The sequence below is a fragment of the Poecilia formosa genome, unplaced genomic scaffold (genome assembly GCF_000485575.1).
Source record: "Poecilia formosa unplaced genomic scaffold, Poecilia_formosa-5.1.2 Scaffold22, whole genome shotgun sequence".
NCBI lineage: Eukaryota > Metazoa > Chordata > Actinopteri > Cyprinodontiformes > Poeciliidae > Poecilia > Poecilia formosa.
The window spans coordinates 425,812-447,644 of NW_006799961.1; the positions used below are offsets into that span (position 1 = coordinate 425,812).

A 21,833-nucleotide genomic window follows, 5' to 3' on the forward strand; every position below is an offset into this window, starting at 1 on the left:
CACAAAAGCGCGCGCGTACCCCCGTGCATAAATACGCAGCCAAAGTGCGGGACTAATGAGAGCAGTTGGGGAAGTTCTGACATTGCATTAGACGCTGCTGTTCCACATGAGCTTTAAAGCGAGCCTAATAGGCAGTAGCTTGAAAGGACAAGCAAATCAATGACGAGCTAAGTGAGGCTAAAAGAAGGAATGCTCGACCTATTTAAGCTAAGCACAACTGGCTAAAGGCTATGCAATATTTAAAGTCCAATCAGTTGTGTAGGGAAAAAAAAAAAAAAAAAAAGATCTCCACAAACACCCATCAGATCCACGGTAATCTGCAACGAGTATTGCTGTTTCCAGCATGGCACCGCGCATCTCCTGTAATGAATGCGCCTAGGTTTCATAAAGCATTTTATCACAACATAAAGTCAAACTCTGAGCTTCAATATGGCCTAATAATAATAAATAAACTTGAAGATTTACTGACCAACCATAATCCACGGCAATATAATAAGGCTAAAGGGTTGAGGGGACCAAACAATTCAATTTTTTTCCCCCTAAATTATCACAGCTGTTGCAGGGACCCCTAATCTTCCCTGTTTGCGGAGCCTGAAAATACCCAGAAGAAATCAGGAAGAAAAAAAAAAAAAGTAATTCCCCACAATCCGTCAAAGAAAAAAGTAAGACACGCACTTATGGACATGTGTTATTCTAGATAAAAAAACAAAGTGGATGTCAGGGAACAACTGCATACAAACAGAACAAACTTGTTTTGTTGTTTTTTTTCTGTCAACTTACCATGCTGCTGAATAAGGCCTGGGCTGCAGTTTTGGCAAAAGCTCTGAAAGGCAAGCAAAAATGTCAATCATCTTGTTGTCTCGCTAAGATCTTGTTACATCTATGACAGAGCAGAGGGGAGGAGGGAAAAAAGAGATATGTGAAAGTCACCGTGGTCCACTGAGACATCCTGCCTATACCAATCTATCCTCAATAAGCCCCCCATCCCTCCCCACTTCCCCTCCAATCCCCACCCAGGTTACGGTCTTGTTTCTGGGACACATTTCTATATTTATGAAATTACAAACTCAGGGTTATAGAATCCCAGGCGTCCAGATGTGGAGCCAGTAGGAAACGGATTGCTTATGCGTAGCTTATTTCAATGCCAGGCATGAAGGTGCCCTTTTTTTAAGGTAATGCGCGTGACGAGGTGTCAGAGAAAATCAGGAAAAGTACGAGATATTTCTGACCCTGTAGCAACAAGCGCACGGTTTCCGAGCAGCGACCTGCGCCGCTCATTAGACACGCAAGAAGGCGGCGGGCTGAGAGTTATGCGGCGCGCCATCGCCCCGTTCGCCCGCGTTTTAGTTGGATCTGCCTGATGGATGACGGCGGAATGAGTAAATTTGCTGCAAATGTAACCAGCTGAGGTTTTACAATAACACATTTTTCTGCTAAATTGCTCACGAAGACAAAACAGCTGGACTGAATTTGTTCCCCCGCCATCTCTTTCTGGGCTCACGCGGAAGGCTCAAAGCAGCTCTGCAGTTTGACATCCATTTGTCCCTTTGACTAAATGCCTCTGCTTTCCAAAACCATGAGAAAGCAGACGTTCGAGAAGCAAAGTGAGTTGCGATAGCAGTCAATATATCACTGTTTACGATCAGCACAAAGATTTTAGAGCAAGAGGACTGACTGTATTTGACTTCAGTGAAAAAGAAAAAAAAAGAAAACAGAGGTATTTCAAAGCAGCGGGAGATTTGTTGCCACATTTCCGTGGAAACGGCCTACAAAATGTAATAAAGCTCCAGCATAAACTGATGTGAAAAGAATATCTTATTTAAAATGCAACCTAAAAAATAAATAAATAAATGCTTGTGAAAACTCTGCGCTGGTGTGGATCAAACACAGCAGAGATTGAAGCTTTCTTATTTCGGGACAGGAAAAAAAAAAAAATCCCTAATGCACAGAAAAGAAGCTGCAATCAACAATATGCACCAAGAACTCTGGTTGCTCTTGCCTCTTCTGTAATCGATGTGTTTGTAGCACTGAAGCAAATCAAAGTGAATCAGAATCTGAATAAAATGTTAAGAAATAATTAGGGCTAAGCCAAAGCAAGATGGATTAAAAACATCAATGGTGAAAGTTTTTACACCATAAAAACAAAATACAGTTAATTATGTATAACATTTGAAAAAAAAAAAAAAAAGTTCATATTTTGTTTCATGTTCCATCCCAAAACTTGAAGGTGTTTGTGGGAATTTAATTGGAGACATCCACACATAGTAGTGCACGATTTTCAACTAGAAGGAATATTCCAGATGTAAACTAATAAAAATCTGAAATGTGTGGGCTCTGACCAGTTTCTCTGTTAATTCTGAAAAGAGAAAAAAAAAACATCCTGCCGTGTATTTTCAGATGACGGCTTATGCAGTGCTTTAAAACTGTGCCTGACTAAGCTCTGTCTGGAGCGGTTCTTGATTTTCTTGATGCTGTGCGCTCAGTCCCGGCATGATGAACTGCTATGCGCTGAAAATAAACTGCGCAACTTTGAACTGAGTTAATTTAAGAGTATCAGAGTAAACAGGACTGCAAATTAATACACACCGCACTTTATTTGGAACAACAACAAAAAGCCACCTGAAAACAATAAGTCCTTTTCCTTCCACTTGACAAAAGTTTCAAGGTTAATAAATAATTCTACTGCACACTGTCAACGTAACGGCAAAGCAAAACAAGATGTTTTTGGACGACACTTCTGATCCGGTTCTTTCCGTCAGTGAAAGCTCACACCTCTCCATCAGAAGGTGCATCATGTACCTTAACACAATCCCATACACCTGCGCGGCGCTCCAGTTGCTGCCTTTCTATCACTGAGTGACAGGACATGTCTGAAGCAGAACAAAATCAATCCATCATCTTGCAGTGCTGCGACATGGTGATACCCTCTCTTCCATTCGAAAGATGTCTATCTTCAAAAACTTTCTCAGATGAAACTTTTTTTCTATTTCTTTTTTACCAGTAAGTGGCCACAGGGCACATTTTGAATTATCCACTTGAGAGAAAAAAAGAACATGAATTCTCATCCAACAAATTTAGCCCTAGAATCCCCTGAAATGTATTCTGAAATTATCGTTTTCTGGGGAATCGTCGATCACGGTGCACCTGGTGTAATCTGTTTTATGTGCGTCTGTGATGCAATTTCTATGCAAAAGTACCGTTTTTTTCTTCTTTCTTTTTTTATGGATTACAACATAAGACGTCAACACTGCTTACGGTAAAAGTGTAAACCTTCTGAGACTTATGGATCGTTTTATTTGGCTGCACGAAAAAATTAGGGAGGTTGTTAGCATTAGAGAAGGATTTCTCATCAAACCATTTTAAAAACCTAAGCACCCGAAAGATTACGGGTTCCATTTAAAAACCCATATAACAAAACACTTACAGAGGCACTTTAATGTATCTGGTTGGAGTAAAATTAAAATGAGCAGGAGTGATGTATGGTGCAGATCTAGTTTCTTAGGACAAAAGTATTTGTCGGAGTGAAAAGAATTCACAGATCTCTTCTGTTTTGATTCCCCCCCCCCCCCACACACACACACACCCACACACACTTCACATGCTTAATGTCCCAAATATACAAATATAGACAAATATAGCCTACATAAATCCTAAAGTACAGTTTTCAACAAATTATTTATTAATGAAAGAGCAACAAAAAAAAGGGGTCATCAAAACCCACCCCACGTCTACTTTCTGCCATTATGAGTGTGCAACATGCCAACGAGCCTCTCGTGTCAATGTGTAGGAATTTCGGCCGACTCTTCTTTGCAGATCTGAATTTAATTTAGTTCCATCGAGAGTTTCTGATCTTGAACGGCCTCCCAAAGGTCACCCCGTACAATTTCAATCTGATTCAAATCCTTAACCTTCATTTTGGCTATTTTTAGCCATCCAGAGGTGGACTTGCTTGTGTCAGCGTTGGCTCATTAGCTTTTTCTTTTTTTTTTTCTTTTTTTTCCAGAACACCCAATTTAAAGGTCACAAACTGATGGTCAGTCTTCGGGATTTTGTTCTGGAGAGCCAAGCTTAAAGTTTCGAAGGCTAAATGCTATTTATACCACAGTAGTTGTGAGAGTGTGATGGTTTGAGACTGTGTTCTTTTTTTGGTCAAAAGTGGCTGTGGTTTGAAACGTGCATTGACTTCGGTTATTTGGCTAATTGTTATATTAAGTGTAGCATAAAAGGAAAGCCAGAAGAAAACTGTAAGGGGTGAATACTTTTTTTTTTACAGTGCTAGATTCCCTCTACTTTAGACTGATTTACTTGGTAGCAGAAGTAAAAAATCACGCTTAAAAAAAACCGAGAGGTAAAAGCTGCACTATTTCATTGCAACCCAGCAGTAAAGTAAACTAAAGAAATGCTCATATAGAGCATTCCTGGGAACATTTCTTTCCCTGAGGCTGTAACCCAAAAGTTTATATTTGACACAATGAAACAATGGATCATTTAACAAGATAGCTGGCTCTAAGCAGTAGAAATCTCCCTCAAATTTATACCCTGAGTTTACTTTTACACTCAACCTGCAGTGGGATGTAGACATCTGGGCTTAAATACATCTCCCCCTGGTATTTACAGTTAGTGAACAACATGCAGCAAACACCTTTCCTTCGGCGGAGGTAATGAAGCAGGAGAAGTGGAAAAATTGCAGAGGCGCACTTTCCAGTTGACACTCTGAGCCAGATTTGACCATTAACCTATGATCCGGACAGACCCGGGATTTTTTTTTTTTTTTCCTCTTTTTTCAACCCCGTCCTTCCGAAGCCCCGAGGCTCATCCGCAAACCAGCCAACAGCTGTTGCCCTGCGGGGCCTTGAACGCACCATTTTTCACGAGGGCAAGACTGTCCGGATAAGAGGTTTCTGCATCAGTTCACCACGGAAGCGAAGGGAAAAAAAAAAAAAAGGTGCTGCGCTTGGCAAGTTTGGCCTAAAATAACTGACATTGGGGTAGGTTGAGAGCTGTGACACAGCTGTTTTGGAGGACAACTCAACTTGTGTACGTGAAGCTGAAGCCAACTTAATTTCACTGTCGGCTAAGTTTCGGTCAAAGCCTATTAGGATCCATGTAGGATGACCAGCCAACTATCTTAATGAGCTGAAGGAAAATGTTTGCTTTCAACCAGCAGCTGGGTCCAAGAAAGATGGGAAACGATAAAATTATTAGCAGTGAGGTAGGTGAGCAACACTGAAATTATGACACCAAACTATTATTGGAGCTGATGTGCATTTAAAAAATTCAATAGAGAAATAAGTGTTGACCCTTTGGGAGTCTTTTAAATTAGACTGGGTGGACTACTTTGTGATTAAAAGCTTTGACAAAAGAAATAAAAAATAAAATAAATATCTTGCTGTTTTTTATGAGGTTACAGTGACGCCTAGTGGATGAAATGTATCATGACAGGAAAACCTGTCCAGTTCCTTCACACAGATCACTGCTGCTTTGATAAAAACACAGAGTCTGATTAAAGAAAACAACTATCTAATAAAAGTGTTATAGTGCAACATATGGCAGTATGAAAGCTTACTTTTCATTAAATATTTATACACAACTGTTGAAGAGAACAAAATGAAAACATTCGGAGTATTTATATGCTACTGATGTAGCTGGCTGGATCAATACAAAGCACACTCCTATGGATTATGTGACAGAAAGAATAAGGTAAACTAGTAAAAAAATAAATGTGATCTGCAGTGATTTATTTATTTATTTTTTTCCTCGGTGGCCTGTTACGGAAAAATGTCTGACAAAAATAGCTTAACCCGTTTTCTCTTCTTTTTGCAGTTAGGGAGTAGTTATAACATACAACCTGAATGAATTTTATGAAGAAGAACTGGGGGGCTTGAGTTTTAAATTATTGTAAATGTTATCTGACCCACAGAGGTTCAGAATACCTTTGTAACACTATTAAAATTGGGAGAAATATTCTGTAGGAAGCTGCTTCTCAACCACACGATTTTCGTCGCTTCCAGGGTAAGTATTAAAGTAAGCATTACTTGTGGTACTTGTATGTGTGTTTCTAATCCTGTTTTTAATCTGAGAAAAGCCACAGAAAAAAAAAAAAATCCCAACTTGTCTTTTCAGTTCGTGCGTTTAAAAAGCATCTGAGCAGTTTGTTCTGGACACGAATTCACGCCTATACGACGAGCGCGTGTAAACTCGTGAGCAGAACTGACAGTGGCTTGAGCAAACGGGTTAATGTCTGACCTATTAGGAGGCTGAGAGGAGGCGAACAGGACGGGAAGGCGGCGAGAAGCTCCGACACACCAAGGCTTGCGTCTCGCACGTAGAGGTTGTAGTCTGCAGCGCCTTGCTTGCTGCAGAGCTCCTGCAGTCTCCTCCTCTGGGCGCTGTCTGACGTATGTTCCACCAGCGCTCGCAGGAATGCCTTCACACAGACACACAAAACAGATGCGGTTTCACCCAAAGAAAGCTGCTCTGCGCCTTCGTCAGCCTCGGCAGACGTTGCTTCCGCATTTTATCCCCACTGAAGGTTTCATCCACAGAAGCAAACGAAGGCGCGTTTAACAGCGCAAGCCGGAAGACCTTGATTCTAACCTCGTCGTGCGAGACTGTTTAATAAATGTGCTGCTGCTTCAGCCGCTATAAAAAAAAATAAAAATGTTTTAAAAAATCATTAAACTTGGAGATGGTTTCGCTGGCCATTTTATCGTGAGGTAAGCTTTTAATACTCAAACAAATTCATCAGAGCCTATTATTGCAATCAGGTATTGAGCTCTATTCCCTGAAGTCTTGTTAAGTTTTCAATTTAAATGGCATTTAATTCACAATTACAATACAACGCTTGGGAAAACAAATTCGTAGGCTGTGTTTTCAATTAAAATACTTAAAAAAAACATTAATTGAAAGCACTAAAAACCTCATTTAAAAGTAATTACACAACTTCCTTCAATAGCTATGAATTAATCTAAAATGATAACCAAGTTGTGGAAAGACATTAATTATGCATAGGTGGCTTGAATAATTTCACACAGCCGTGTACATATGCATAGCATAGATTAGCAGCATGTTTTCATCTAGTTCTGAATAATTATCTTCAACAACAACTAGGAAAACATGACTTTTAAATAAAAATCTAGAAAAATATGAATTTGTATGACAAAAAAAACAAAAAAACAAAAAACAAAAGCAGACTCCTGTTTTTCTGTTTGTGATTCTGGAGATGCCAAGGTAATAATCTCTCGGTAAATCGTAGAGTTTTTAGTTACAATAGTTTTAATAAACAATAAAACCATATGGCTTTAATACATGTTGAGCTGAATTGAGCTCAACATTATACTGGATGTGTAAAACATCTTGAACATTTCTGCTTTTTTGTTTTTAATGCAGTATCAAAATCTCACAGAAAAAGAAAATATTAGTTATGAAACTGTCATCTACTCACTAAAAAGATACATTTGTTTTAGGCTCATTAATCAGATCTGTAGATATGGGCAAGTTTAGGTGAACAGCATTTTTTTTTTTGGTCTTTCCTGTAATCTCCTGACCTCACAAGGATCAACACACATGTGCGATATTTAAAAACTGTTAAGTTTTCTTAATGTTCAACCATACTGACACACTGCTGTTTGATATCCCAGTATAAATAGCTTCATATTAAAACTGCAATGTAATGTGTCACATGCAGTGAGCAATTTTCAAGACTAAATATTCCTCAAATTGATCAAGTTAACAAACTTGTTTTATTTACTAACTTATAAATAATGAACTACTGATGCTCTCCAAAATATATTTTAAAAAAATCTAGTGAAATGATACATCCACGAGAAAAACAAATATGAATTCAATATTTTAAAAAAAAGGAAAAAAGAAAGACAATGACTACAAGAAGGTGTTTTTAAGATTTCCAAAAGAAACTTGTGCAGTGCACATTCCCGACCAGAGCTCAGACATTTTTTTTTCACAGCTCAGTACTGCTACAACTTGACATTTTCACACTCTACATGGGGTTTTAATTCTACACCGCCACAGGCGACCGGAAAGGTTTGATGAATATTTCAACTTCGGCCCCAGACTGAGTAAATTCAGCCTCAACTAAACTTATCAAAGGAAACTTTGAACCCCAGCATTCCTTTCAGGAACTAGAGTTTAACAAAGACAGTCTGATCTCCAGTAGACTTGCTCAGTCACAAAAATGATAAGGAGCTATATTTTAATCATATCTGCATTGTGCAATTAATTGCATGTACAGTTCGAGTGAAGTATTTTTTCCCTTTCTCGGACTTTGACAAGAACTTTAAAAGTTTGCCAGTTCTTGGAGGGTGATCTGTAATCCCCTAAAAAGGAAGAACCAGAAGAATGTTTCAGCAGGAAGTTCTTTGCCTTTAGCATCAGCGCAGCACATCACACAGACCAGAAAAAGCCCTCATTGGATTAAATCATAAATAATGACTTGGGTTGGCTTATTAGGGTCCCAACTCAGGGGCTTCCTCGTTCAAGCGGCGCATTTGAAGTCAATTAAGTCACAACGATGCGACAAATTTGGCTGTCTAAATTCGAAGACGCCTCCAAATGCGTTCTTCTTCTTCTTTTCCCCGGATTGAAACAACGATTAAGGTGGATCCTTTTCAGCCCACCATATCCAAAGATTTGTTGCTGGGCGAAGGGGAAGAACACTTGCATCTTTTTCATTAACATCTATAACAAGCACACCCCTTTTTTTATTTTTTTATTACTCTTGTTCCTTTTGCCTCAACTTACGTGGACTAAGTGAGAATCATTTAAGTGGCTGCTGAAATAGCTTTGTTTTTTTTTGTCATAACCTCATGTTCAAACTAAGCTAAAGAGGGTGGAAGTGGCTGCAGAGCAACCTTGGAACATGCAGTACCTTCTTAGGAACGCTCCTGATCTCCAGGCACCAAGTGAGCAGGAACAGCAGTGAAACATTTTCAGGAATGTGTGGTGGCACCTGAGCACCTACAGGAGGGAAGAAAAGAAAATCCAAGAATGTAAAACTACACTTTGTAAAGAGGATTTATTATGAAAAGCACACAAAATGACGTTCAATTTGTTACAACGTGTTTATGTAAGACTCTGGTTGTTTAAACAAAACAGAAAAAAAAACTATTCTGATCTTACCTTTTTTCTTTGTATTGTCTTTTAGAGAGATCTGAACGCGATGGTTCTTCTGGTCCTGAAGGCCGAGTCTGTGGAGCAGGTGGTCCACCTCTTCGGCCACATTTGGGCAAAACACGTCAAAAGAATCTCCAGGGTGATAGGTCATGGATGGGAAAGCCTAGCGATGATATAAAAATGTAAGAACCTATGTTATATAATGTTGTCGTAATACCCCACAGCAGTTTCCCCACTTATTTGGTAAAAAAAAAAAAAAAAAAAAAAAATTAAACGTCTTAGAACAAATTAATTTGTGGTACCATAATCTAACAGAAAAATGTAGACACCTCAAGCCATTTGTTTAGCGGGGAAACCCCCACTGAATACCATCATATATTTATGTAAACCATTTTGTAAGAAAATGTCTGCAAGAGTCCTGGAACTGTGACAAACAAGGCTGGGCAAGGACACAATTTTATCTTGAAAGAAAACCACAGTAAAGAGGATGGCAAGGGAGGAAAAGAAATATTCCCAAAGCAGAAAGAGAACTGAAGTTAAAAGCAAGCTTTCTAATAACCCTCTCTTATTTAGGAAGCATGCCACAAAAAAAAAAACTTCCTCATTTTTCTTACCATCGTGTACACAAATGCGTGTAGTTAATGAATCTCTGCTTGGAATCCCTGTCTGAGGTGATGCTAAAATTAAGTTTTTCAGCTCTTCATTCTCCAGGTGAGCGTGAGGAAAAGCACCTCACGCTCATTGCTGAGCATCGCAAACTCTTTGAAATAACAGGATGTTTTAAATGCAACTGTGGCCACTTCTAACAGAACATTAATGTTGATACTTATTTCATATGAAAATCTAGGATATGCCTAATTATTGCAGTGATTTTTTTTTTTTTGTGTAATACTGTAGATGAAGAGTTTTAATACATCCTGAAAAACAAATATACTTAAATATAGTACACAAAATATACAGAATCGACCTTCTTATATAAACCATCTTCTTATATAACCATCCTAAAAACTTGTGGGTTGAACTTAAGAAAAGACAGCATAAGAGATGGCCAAGTATGATCTGGAATGATGAGAGACGGTTCATTTATTCAATATGTGTACTCAAATCAAAGTTTGGATTTTTCCACTGTTTTCTGTGTGAGACTATGTGAATGCACCAAAAAAAGTTATTTATTTTTAGACTTTTTAAAACACCTTTGCGAGGGGAATCAATAAGTAAAGAGGTAACTATATAGTATATTGCGACGCTTACAGAAATATCCAGTTCCAGCAGAAGAGCTGTCTTCACCGAGTCTCCTTTACTCAGCTGAACTGCCTTAGAGATGGGCACCTCGTAACGAGCCTCCTTGCTCAAACGTTCAGCAGCCTGAAAAAAGAAAACATTTATGGGGTGAAGGGATAAGTATAGCAGATGTGTTTTCCTTTTCCGTCTTGAAAATTCATCACCTGCTCCGCAGCGTCTGCTTCCTGTAAAGTAACATCTAAGTATGCCGGAGGTAGCGCAGGAACATTCAGAGAGGACTCAGACAGCGGCGGTACGGAGCTTGTCAGTGAGGCTGCCAAGGAAACCTGGGGGATTCCTTCACTACAGGCTTGTGTGTTTGGTGCTGATGTATAGACAGTTGATGCCGGAGGTGGCCTGACATCAGAAATGGCCAAAGAAGGTGAATATTTAGAGTCTGGCTCACAGATCTGTTTATCTGCGATGCTCAAGAGGTTCAACTGGACGTCCGGTAAGGATGACTCAGGAATTTCTTTGGCAGAATCTTCCTTAAGTTGGACATTTCTGTCGGAAGCCATCTTTGTTAAAGCGTCTTTAATGGAATTCCACAGTCCTTTGAGCCAAGGGTCAATAACCAGCTCCAGCCTTTAGACACAACAAAATCGGCGAGATTATAAAACAGCAGCAGGACAGAGAGGAGAGAAATGATGAAAGTTGGATGTCCGCTTACCCTACGCCGTCGTCTGCGTACCCCGTCGGGTAGAACTGTCTGGCTCCGAGTTCCCGAAGACGACGTTCAATCGTCTTCCCGCAGTTGCAGAAATTTGCGTAATTTGTATCTCCTAAAGCTGAGATAAACAGAGAACAGCTGATGAGCGACTGAACAGAGGTTACATCTGCTTTATAAATCATGACAAAGCAGCTTTCGTATTTTTGATGGATAAACTACACAAGGAATTCCTTAACACCCCTTGTGTAAGAAATTACCTAAAAGTGCGTATAAAAGGTGTTTATAATGGTCAGGGGAGAGGGTCCTTTTCTTGATGCGCTTCACAAACTGTAGGGCATTGTCGGGAGGCTCCCCATCTCCAGTGGTAGACACGACAAAGACTACCGGGGCACACTCCTTCTCCAAGTTATACTAGAAGCATACATACTCCAAACTAGTTATCAGCATTTCTGCAAAGCATTCAGGCGATTTAGGGGAATCCTTATCTTGTTCCGAATGGTTTCTTAGTGTGCAGGAACTCATGCAGTGCAAAAGTAATTCTGTTATACTGACAGATACCTTGTCGTCTTGGTTCAGGCAGCAGAGCTCAGCAACCAGGCCGTGCTCCTCGGCCTCCTCGGCGATGCCCTCAGCTATGGACTGAGCCTGACCCTTCTGAGAGCCGTACAGCACAACAAAACGAGGCTTCACCTCAAGAGGCATGCTAGGAAAGCCAGAAAAAAAAGAGGGCTTTTTTTTTGTATTAGTATAAATATACTCTAATCTTTTTTCCCCCCACTCAGAGTTACTGTCACCACATTGTTACAGTAGTCTCAGCTGCCGCCTAGTTTGGCAGCACAAAATGCTTATAAATGTGTAACTGACAAGTGTGGCATGCATTTGCATTCTGCATTTACTTTGTGCAACCAGATGTCCTCAAACGTTCCCTGATTAGTAAAGAGTCCACTTGTTTATCATTTTGTCTCAGCATAAATCAATGAGTCGTATGAAGGCTCCACAAAGTATTAAGGCAGTAATTTATGGTAACCCACAGCATAAGCAATATTTTAAAATGTGTAGTTTAATGCCCGAGAGAAAAGCAGACACAACCTTGCAATGAGTGTCGCTAAACAAAACAGTTGTTGATGGATGTAACAGATCAAATCTGATTGTCCACTCGGAGTAGGAGTGTGTAACAGATGTATCCTCTTACCAACATACTTGGACAAAAAACAGACAGATGGCCACAATAACACCTTCCAAGTTGGGTAAAACCTGACCGGAATCATATCAACAGCACACCGGAAATTACGTCCAACTTTCACGTTGACAGCTGTATTCATAACAGCACACGTGGGAGCGAAATGTGTAGATTTTGTCACTTATAAACAAAGTAAAAGCAGCCACTGTCGAAACTAAAAAATATAGCAAGTTCAGAAAGTAAAGCACATTTATCTGAACTCCGGGTCAACTCTTGCTGTAAACATTTGCTTCCGTTCGTGCAAATGAAATACTATTTTACGGCACCGCATAAGTTAAACAATATAGCTAACAATAGAGCTAACAGACATTTATTCTGCAGAGCGGCTCTTACCTTTTTAGAATGGCTTTACAAATTCACCTCGTCAACACATTTCCATTTACTTAATTTTTCTGAATTCACGCGAGATCAGAGCGCCTGCTGAGATTGAGTGTGATCGGAATAAACCACGTTGCAAAAAAACACTTTTTGCTAATGTTTTTCTCAACGGTTGTCATGCCAATGTTGTAAATATTTTTTTATCAAGCATAATAGTTCATTATTTTAGACAGAAGAGTGAACTGTACCTTTATTAGAATATTTTTGAGCATTTAGTAAGGCACATTTCTGAGTATTTGGTTCCGCCCTCCCCGCCCGTGGAGCCTTCCAGAAGTCGCCGGCAGAACCGTGCGGCTTGCAGTCTAGCAACACTCCAGAACAACATCTTTGAAACTCACTTTTCTAAGTACTGAGCGCACATAGCGACTCTTAAATCATCACTCAACATGTCCACGTTGGGCACATTGGCATTTGATGAATATGGCAGACCTTTTATCATCATTAAAGACCAAGACAAGAAGACTCGGCTAACGGGAATTGACGCATTGAAGGTACAATGGGCTAGCTAGCAAAAAATTAGCATTATGGTGAAGTAGAAGTGAATTTGATGTTTTCTTATTATTTGAGCTAAGTACGAGAGGCGCTTAAACTTAAACGCTTGCATTAAATGCATAGGTATGTCCTGGAAGTCCAGCTGATTTGCATTAGTATCGTAACATCACTTGAAAGATTTGTAAGCTGTCATGCTAACATGGAGGCCCATGTGCTCCTCTGTAAGGCATTGAGCTAGGGGGTGTTGCTTCACAGAGCTCTATTCACAGTAGTCAGTGGTGATGTGCATCACCTCTATAACAAAGCCATCTTAGGTGACAAATTCTTAAGTGATAAAAGAGAAGATGAAATTATTGGCTAATTTCAAATATTGCGTTTTTTTATAGTCTCACATCATGGCAGCCAAAGCAGTCGCTTCAACGCTGAAAACATCTTTGGGACCTAACGGTATGCAAGAACTATACACTATGCTGTCATTTCGGCTCATTTCGAGTGGCTTTTATTTCAAACCTCTACTTTCTATATACTGTTAAATGTATTAACATTCCTCTTTAACAATTATTAATTAGGTCTGGACAAAATGATGGTTGACAAGGATGGAGAGGTGACCGTCACTAACGATGGAGCCACTATTCTCAGCATGATGGATGTGGACCATCAGATTGCCAAGCTTATGGTGGAGCTGTCCAAGTCCCAAGATGATGAGATTGGTGATGGAACCACTGGAGTTGTTGGTATGTGATCTGGCACAGATGTGATGGTGCTTCTGAATCCATTCTGCTACAATTATTAATTTACAAAATAGTCCTGTACTCAAATAAAAACTGTTGATATCAGGTAGGACTGCTACTAACAGCTTTTTTGGGGAGTAATCCAATTAATGTTTCAATTAATTAATACATTAATGTTACAATACATATATTGTTCTTAAAAAAATAAAAAATATTTTTTTCTCTAGACAATTTTTATTTTATTTTTTTTTTCATTAATTGGATCTTGTTCTTATGGCGCTAGTGGCCTTCTTTTGTTTTTAGCTTAATAGGAAGAAGGTTCATTAAGATGGGGAAGACATCTTCCCCATCTTAATGATGGCTCAAGAATCGAACATGGGACCTTAGCCTCTAATTTTAGATGGTAGATTTTAACTTGGACGTTTTTATTTTTGTTTCAGTGCTGGCTGGAGCGCTGCTCGAGCAGGCCGAGCAGCTGCTGGACCGAGGGATCCACCCCATCAGGATCTCTGATGGGTACGACCAGGCTGCACGCATCGCTATAGACACACTAGACAAAATGGCAGAAACTTTTCCCTGTGATCCCAACAACACTGAACCTCTCATCCAGACTGCCATGACAACACTGGGATCAAAAGTGTAAGTTGTAAGGTTTTTGGGTTCACAGTAACATTTGTGGGAGGTCTTTTTATTTCCCAACTTCACATAATCAAGCCTGTTGGTTATATTGAATTTTTTTTTTTTGGGGGGGTGTTCCTTGTTTTCTAGAATTAACCGGTGCCACAGGCAGATGGCAGAGATCGCAGTGAATGCCATCCTCACTGTGGCTGACATGGAAAGGAAGGATGTAGACTTCGAGCTCATCAAGGTGGAAGGGAAAGTAGGAGGAAAGCTGGAGGACACACAGCTCATCAAGGGTGTGGTAGTTGACAAAGAGTTCAGCCACCCTCAGATGCCCAAGGTATAATCTCACAATAATATCGTGAGAGGATTCTTGTCTTTTTTTGTTAATCATCTTTTAATTATCTGCTTCTAATTTCCCTCCAGCAAGATGAAAAATAAATTTGGAATTTATTTTTTCAGATTAAGAATAAATTAACAGGATGTAGATCAATTTGATTACCTACATCTCATTTAGCTGTATTATAACGATTCAAATGTCTTCTTCTTTTTTAAAAGGCTCTAAATGATGCTAAAATCGCTATCTTGACCTGCCCGTTTGAGCCTCCGAAGCCCAAGACCAAGCATAAGTTGGATGTGACTTCAGTTGAGGACTACAAAGCCCTGCAGAAGTATGAAAAAGAAAAGTTTGAAGAGATGATCCAGCAGGTGAACGCCCCAAATTTACTGTCCTGCTTTAGATTGTTGCGAGAGCTGATTGTCGTAACGATTTAAATCTTTGATTAACTCACTTGGTGTAAACAATACATGTGTGTGTTTATTTCAGGTTAAAAGCACTGGTGCTAACTTGGCCATCTGCCAGTGGGGCTTTGATGACGAGGCGAACCACCTTCTGCTGCAAAACGAGCTGCCTGCTGTGCGCTGGATCGGTGGGCCAGAGATTGAAGTAAGAAATGGTTAAAATGTGCTGAAGACCTTAAAATCAAACTTTTCTGAACTCTTTCCACCTTGATCATTCCATTAAATCGAGTATATTACTTACTAATTACTCGGTATGTTTTATGTTTTTGGTGCAGTTGATAGCGATAGCCACAGGGGGGCGGATTGTGCCGAGGTTCTGCGAGCTGACGCCAGAGAAGCTGGGCACCGCCGGCTTAGTGAAGGAAATCTCCTTTGGCACAACCAAGGACCACATGCTGGTGATCACAGAGTGCAAAAACACCAGGGCTGTAACCATTTTCATCCGTGGTGGCAACAAAATGGTGAGCACCAACCATCCCTCGCCCTGTAAACTACGTATTTACCTTGGTGCATGTTGGTTTTAATCCACTCTTTTCCTGTTTGATAATAGATCATCGAGGAAGCCAAGCGTGCGCTCCATGATGCTCTGTGTGTAATTCGCAATTTGGTCAGAGACAACCGTGTTGTTTATGGCGGCGGAGCGTCAGAGATTGCATGTGCTCTCGCTGTGAACCAGGCGGCGGATAATGTACGACTTTAGACACCTGATGTAAAAATCTTGATGTTGACACTTGGACCTTTTTGTACTTACATCGGTTTTCTTCAACAGTGCCCATCATTGGAACAGTATGCCATGAGGTCGTTTGCTGATGCTCTAGAGGTCATCCCAATGGCATTGGCCGAGAACAGCGGACTCAGCCCCATCCAGACTATGACTGAGGTCAGAGCCAGACAAGTAAAGGACAACAACCCTTTCCTCGGCATCGACTGCTTGCACAAAAACACCAATGGTAAGGCGTTTGTGCTTTGTTCTCTGATCTGGATAATTGATACAAAAAATATATATATATCTTTTTTTCTCTTCTTTGTCTACCAACATAAATTTATTGAGAAAACCTTTAAGCCCTCACTTAGCTTAATTGGCTTTGTTTCGTCCTGCGCAGACATGAAGCAGCAACATGTAATTGAGACCTTGATTGGCAAGAAGCAGCAGATCTTTTTGGCTACCCAGGTGGTTAAGATGGTCCTAAAGATAGATGACATCCGAAACCAAGGAGAGAGCGAAGACTGAAGCTCCCCGACTGAAGGAAAGCAGCTCGAGTGTGAGGGGGTTAAATGAGTGAGCTGTTTCAGAGGTCTTTGGCACTTCCTCGAGCTCCATGTCCACGTCGCACTGCATACTGCTATTTATCATTTGATACAACATGTCCAAGCTTTATTCGTTACAAAGTCGCCAATAAAACGTTTGACTGATGAAATTTCCATGTGCTTCACTTTTATTGACATTCGATTATTGCTCATTGGGTACATTTACGTGTTCAGATATAAATATTAAAAATCTCATCATTTCATTGAGTATATTTTGTTGCTGTGTTCATAGTGTTTCTGTACTGCATTCAGTCTGTTTTTGGCACACAATCATGATTTATTGGTTAAATTTTTTTTTTTTCAGAAGAAATTATGCTTTCATCCAGACATTAAAAAAATACACGTGTATGATGTAATATCAACCCCAAAGTTACATAACCCACCAATCAATATCCATATTAATCTGATTGTGTTTTAAGGCACTATTTTCAGCTTAAGTTTAAATTTAAGCTTTGATTTATTTCACATGTTTAGATGTATTTATTGAGCCAGTTGAGCATATCCTTTCTGGCCTCCTCAATTTGGGGTTTGTCAGCTGGGTTGATGTCCTCTCTCTTGCGGTGGACAAAGCCATGGGTCTGTCCAGGAAATATTTTCAACTGGAAGTCTACTGTGCATTTCTCTTTCAGGTTTGCTTCCAGGGCACTGACCTAATGAGTGAAAGAACAAGTTTGTTTAAGCACACAGTGTCTTGCTACAGTATGCGTGCAATACCTCAGAACTTTTTTTGCATTTTGTCATATTGAAGTCTTAAACGTTAAGTGTTTCAGTAGAATTTTAGGAGATAAGGCAACACAAAGCAGCACATTATTTTGAAGGGTACTTCGTCAATCTTTTCCAAGGGAGATCAGATTGCAGATATACAAAACAAATGCACAAATAAAACTCATTTCATTTAACTTATTGGCGTTCCTCCTTCACTGCAATTTTTATACTTCATTCATTAATGGATGGTATGTCGGAAAGAGGCTATGGGGGGCATATGCAAAGGTAATGCTGTATTTTTCCAAAAACTAAAAATCGCACATATCAGGTTGATCTATTATATAAAACTTTAATATGCACTGAATCTTTACAAAGTGAGAAAATGTTCAAGGAATATCACAGTTTTTGAACGGGTCTATAGGAACACTCCAAAGTTAATTAAAAGCATTCTAAATGAAAGCATGAATTAAGCAGAAGTCAGAAAAAGAACACACTCACCTGATCCAGAGGGATGACATTATCGTTTTCTGCAAAGATGAACAGTGTCGGGCTCTTCAGCGAATACCTATCCTCTCTTTCACGAACTATTCCTGCAGAGTTAACACGTAAACCCCATTCTCAGTCCAACTTAAATAAACAATACTATGTATTCTGCTGGTTAAACGACGTACCATAAACAGACACCCCGGCTTTGATTTCAGGATATAACAAGGCCAAGTAATGTGTTGCCACTCCTCCCCAGCAAAAGCCCACTGTTCCGATGCGCTTGGCTCCACACTGCTCCTTCAGGTATTTCAGCACAACGTCGACCTCTCTGAGAAGGAAATAACTTTAAGACTCATGCGTGATGTTAAAGATTCAAGACAAGCACTGCCCAATAAGAGTCCGCCTAGATAAGCTGAACTGAAAGTGCACTCACTTGTTAATGTCAGTTGGTTTTTTATCCTTAAGCCACTCCTGAAATGTGGACCAGTCTTTGGTTGGACTCCAAGGTTCCTTCCCGACAAAGAAGTCGGGACAAACAGCACTGCACAGGAGAAAAAGCGGAAAGTGACCATCGGGGCAAATAGTATAACGATCCTGATGCATTTTTCAGTTAACATAGAGAAGCAACGTTTCAACACACGTGTATCCATTGGCAGCCAGCATGTCAGCCATATATCTGGTGTTGGGAAGCTCCCATCCGAAGATGTCTTGGATGACAATCACAGCCTTGTCCGATGCGGCAGAGGGTTTCACTACGTATGCCTTGATGTGCTCGATCTGGACCTCCTGGCCCAGCCCTCCGTAATCAGACCGATCACCAATATCACAGGGGCATGGCTTGGCCTCATTTGCCATCTAATAACACACACAGACGCGGCATGATGAAGACTGGAAGTGTCTCTGTCTGTCAGAACAAATATTTGCAGGTAAAGAGGGCATGTTGTGTGACCACGGGTTAATTTGGGAAAATAACATGCATTTTTAATATGGGCTGAAAGGGGCCATAATCCAAAGATGCCATTTAAAAGTACTAATATTAGTGATGATGAAAGAAAGTATATATATAATAAATAATAATAATAGTATTAGGTGTATCATGGAATCATTTATTGGATATGTAACTGAAGAATTCAATTGGGAAATTATTCATGTTTAGCTTAACTTTGATTTAAAATCATGTACAGTTATTTCACCTGCTAATGAATTATTATCCAGTCCAGCTCTGCAGCACATCATGATATTATTATCTGTCAGCCTTACCTATCAAAGTCTGTGAATAACAGTGCTATTAACAAGGTTCAGCAGGTGATTAGCCAATAGGGTGTATTTATGGAGGTAATGCAGTTTAAATTGTTTCAGAAAAGTTCACCTATGGTACATTATAATTACTAGGTCCTGAAGTTTTTTTTTTCTTTTTTAAACTGATTTTAACATTATAACACATTCATACTTCAATTATGTGTATTATATAAATTATTAATTTCATTAAATAATTAGAGATTTAATATTTTATTTATTTATGTACTCCTTTAAAGTTTCATTCAAAGTTTGGCATAAATGAAGTTTTAATTATTAACTGACCCGTGACACTTTGGGGTCTCCACTAGTTGAATTCCTTTTTAAATTTGAAATTCAGTTTTAAAGATCAGGAATTATTTATTTATTTTATTTTTTTAAAATAATTGTAACTCCACGACCTCTGTGATCTTTAAAAAAGAATAAGTAACTTGGTTTTATCGAGTTATCTGCTGAACTCAGAAGAAGTCAGTCGCCACTCCTCTCATCAATCAACATCTGAAAAGCATGTTTTCAGACATGCTTTTCAGTGATTTGCTTAGTCACAGAGGTGACTAAGCAAATCTTTTGTCCGACCACAGTTGGACATTTCATAACTGGATTTGTTCCTAATGAAAACAGTGGCAGGCTGAATAACGTATTAAATGACCTAATGAATATGTTGGTGTAATTAAGGTGAAAAGTGAATGACTTGTGGAACAAGATGTCACAGCATTTGATGGAATAGCGCTAACCTTGTTCCAATTAGTCTTCTTATCCTAATGCTCTTTATGTGAATCACGTAAAGATGGAAAAGAAATATTTTGTAAATTTTACAAGCTACTGCAGATAAACAGGGTTTGATTGTGGAAAGGCAAAGAAGAGATGCTGGATGACTGAGGAAAGTAAGAGAGAAAATAGAGACCAAAGGAGCAGTTCCCATAGCAAAAAAAATACATTCTGCTAGATCATTTTTTGTAGCTACATATTTATCATTCTCCTATGTGAATTTTTAAAAGTATAATCTCATCAGTTAGGAGTTTAAACATCGTGATGAAAATGCATTGCGTATTTTGTTCACGTTTAGGGTTTTACGGTAAAAAAAAAAAGGAAGGAAGGAAAGAAAGAAAGAAAGAAAAGCAGTTTGAGTACTATGCTTCCGTAAACTGTCTGGTCTGGCAACGACTACGGTCATTATCGAAGTCACTTAATACCAATGCACATAAGAAATCTGTGATTTAAGCCTTTGAAATCTTAATTTATGCCACCACGGTAGAATGATTAAAGCTCAAGTTTTGTAACAAAGTTGCTCACTTAGGATCATTATGGTAAAAGTCTCTATGTTACGCAACAGAGTGACGAAGCATTTTTGCAAGAAACCCTCAAAACGATTTTTATGGCTAATAAATAGCTTATTTTCCAAAAATGTGAGAATTATGCAGATTTTTAAGCATTCCGTTAGCTTTTTCAAAGTCAGCTTGCACTGATTTAGACACATACCGTATTGTCCTGGGGCTCTCCAAAGTATAGTAATGGCTAAAGTGAGGAAAAGGAGAGGCTTGCAGACTCTGAGACACAATGAATGGGCTACTAGAATAAATAACTGGTCACGTGACAAACATCTACCTGCCAAGACTTTCTTGTGGTTGGTTTCAAAATAAAAGCACTTTTCTTTTCTTCATACTACAAAATAAATTTCATGCTGTTGTAATGTAAGAAAGTTTGGTGTTTGTCAAATGTTTGCTTTGCAGAAACTGAAAGGGGAAAATTTAGATTAACAACATGAAATTTAATCTGAAGATCAATGATCAATGTTGCCCAATTTATTCAGAAAGGAGCACTGTCACAGCAAACAAAAGCAGTTAAGGATAAAATGAACTTCTAAAGAGCCTTTAAACGATCCTGTTATCATGTGGAAATCATATTTTACATTAAGTGATATTTCTGTATCTCAAATCTTCTTAGTCTTCTCAATAAAATTAATTAGTTCTCTTATATTAAAAAAAGTCGTCTGTTTTCATTGAACATTGAGATATTTTTGCAAAGTTTAAAGACAGTGTGGTGAGCTTGAATAAAAAGATTGGTATTTTATTCATTTATTTTTTAAGCCCACTTGTTCTTGCAGAGTCTAACTTTATCAAAGTTCAGTCACCATCTCAAACTTTCTAAAATAAAATAAAACAGGTTTTGTGCAGAATTTGCTATTTTACTTAGAGTAAAACATGTTCAGGGTTCCATTTTAGTTGCACGGTGACACTGAAACTATTAGAATAAAGCAATTTCTTTTAAAGGGCACTAAATGACAGGCACTGACATCTGTATTGTTTTAATCCTCACTGGTAGCAGGTCTGCCTTGCACCAGCTGCTAATAGTTGGTGGGAAGTCACACTGGACAGGTTGCCAGTCCATCACAGAGGCAGAAAGGAACAGACAACCATGCACACACTTGAACCTGAGAAGAACTGAAAATAATCCAGTTAAGCTGACATACATGTTTTTGTCTTTGAAACAAAGGCGGATTAAAGAAATATCCCTTGACAGGATTTGAACGCAGGACCTCTTTGGTAGACAGTACCGAAAAGGAACAGGAATGGGAATTCCTCCTTTACTATGTCGATAAACATGTTTTTTGGTCATAAAAGTTTTAAAGTTGCATGTTTTAGAAGTCTCGAAAAATGATCACAGGACCAAGATTATGTCAGCAACGTCTAAT

General features: G+C 39.1%; 3 protein-coding genes across 5 annotated transcripts in view; 1 reads left to right on the forward strand and 2 right to left on the reverse strand.

Annotated features, from left to right (window-relative positions):
• The window catches only part of mtrr (5-methyltetrahydrofolate-homocysteine methyltransferase reductase), a 35,038-nt gene extending 22,196 nt beyond the window's left edge, over nucleotides 1–12,842 (reverse strand). Inside the window, exons 1-10 of one of the 3 annotated variants that reach the window (XM_016669346.1) lie at nucleotides 12,284–12,586; nucleotides 11,642–11,786; nucleotides 11,341–11,494; nucleotides 11,084–11,201; nucleotides 10,578–10,998; nucleotides 10,384–10,497; nucleotides 9,139–9,295; nucleotides 8,888–8,976; nucleotides 6,247–6,427; nucleotides 781–823 (exon numbers count right to left, since the gene is read on the reverse strand). In XM_016669346.1, coding sequence (XP_016524832.1) covers nucleotides 781–823; nucleotides 6,247–6,427; nucleotides 8,888–8,976; nucleotides 9,139–9,295; nucleotides 10,384–10,497; nucleotides 10,578–10,998; nucleotides 11,084–11,201; nucleotides 11,341–11,494; nucleotides 11,642–11,786; nucleotides 12,284–12,405 — 1,544 coding nt within the window. In that variant the 5' untranslated portion in view covers nucleotides 12,406–12,586. Of the gene's footprint in view, nucleotides 1–780; nucleotides 824–6,246; nucleotides 6,428–8,887; nucleotides 8,977–9,138; nucleotides 9,296–10,383; nucleotides 10,498–10,577; nucleotides 10,999–11,083; nucleotides 11,202–11,340; nucleotides 11,495–11,641; nucleotides 11,787–12,275; nucleotides 12,587–12,656 lie in introns of those variants that run through there. The other 2 variants (XM_007547832.2, XM_007547831.2) reach the window with 2 other exon arrangements.
• A 138-nt stretch (nucleotides 12,843–12,980) lies between these two features.
• On the forward strand, nucleotides 12,981–16,764 carry cct5 (chaperonin containing TCP1, subunit 5 (epsilon)). Its single transcript, XM_007547834.2, has 11 exons — nucleotides 12,981–13,192; nucleotides 13,580–13,640; nucleotides 13,763–13,927; nucleotides 14,365–14,563; nucleotides 14,693–14,885; nucleotides 15,104–15,253; nucleotides 15,372–15,491; nucleotides 15,622–15,807; nucleotides 15,897–16,034; nucleotides 16,116–16,296; nucleotides 16,450–16,764. Exons 1-11 carry the CDS (start codon nucleotides 13,088–13,090, stop codon nucleotides 16,575–16,577), a joined length of 1,626 nt encoding a protein of 541 aa, XP_007547896.1. The 5' UTR covers nucleotides 12,981–13,087; the 3' UTR covers nucleotides 16,578–16,764.
• Nucleotides 16,763–20,727, reverse strand: cmbl (carboxymethylenebutenolidase homolog (Pseudomonas)). The gene is made up of 6 exons (XM_007547835.2): nucleotides 20,621–20,727; nucleotides 18,486–18,700; nucleotides 18,279–18,386; nucleotides 18,031–18,173; nucleotides 17,858–17,949; nucleotides 16,763–17,304 (listed from the first exon to the last, which is right to left on the reverse strand). The coding sequence occupies exons 2-6, from the start codon at nucleotides 18,698–18,700 to the stop codon at nucleotides 17,125–17,127; spliced, it is 738 nt and encodes a 245-aa protein (XP_007547897.1). The 5' UTR covers nucleotides 20,621–20,727; the 3' UTR covers nucleotides 16,763–17,124.
• Between the last annotated feature and the right edge of the window lie 1,106 nt (nucleotides 20,728–21,833).

Excerpts from the sequence above, each read along its gene's own strand:
- cct5 (XM_007547834.2), top strand. The coding sequence starts at position 13,088 with ATGTCCACGTTGGGCACATTGGCATTTGATGAATATGGCAGACCTTTT. Across the intron at positions 13,928-14,364 it reads TGGAACCACTGGAGTTGTTG|TGCTGGCTGGAGCGCTGCTC; the intron begins GTATGTGATCTG and ends TTTTTGTTTCAG. Across the intron at positions 16,035-16,115 it reads TGAACCAGGCGGCGGATAAT|TGCCCATCATTGGAACAGTA; the intron begins GTACGACTTTAG and ends TTTCTTCAACAG.
- cmbl (XM_007547835.2), bottom strand. The coding sequence starts at position 18,700 with ATGGCAAATGAGGCCAAGCCATGCCCCTGTGATATTGGTGATCGGTCT. Across the intron at positions 18,387-18,485 it reads CTGGCTGCCAATGGATACAC|TGCTGTTTGTCCCGACTTCT; the intron begins GTGTGTTGAAAC and ends TCTCCTGTGCAG. Across the intron at positions 17,305-17,857 it reads ATGTCATCCCTCTGGATCAG|GTCAGTGCCCTGGAAGCAAA; the intron begins GTGAGTGTGTTC and ends TTCACTCATTAG.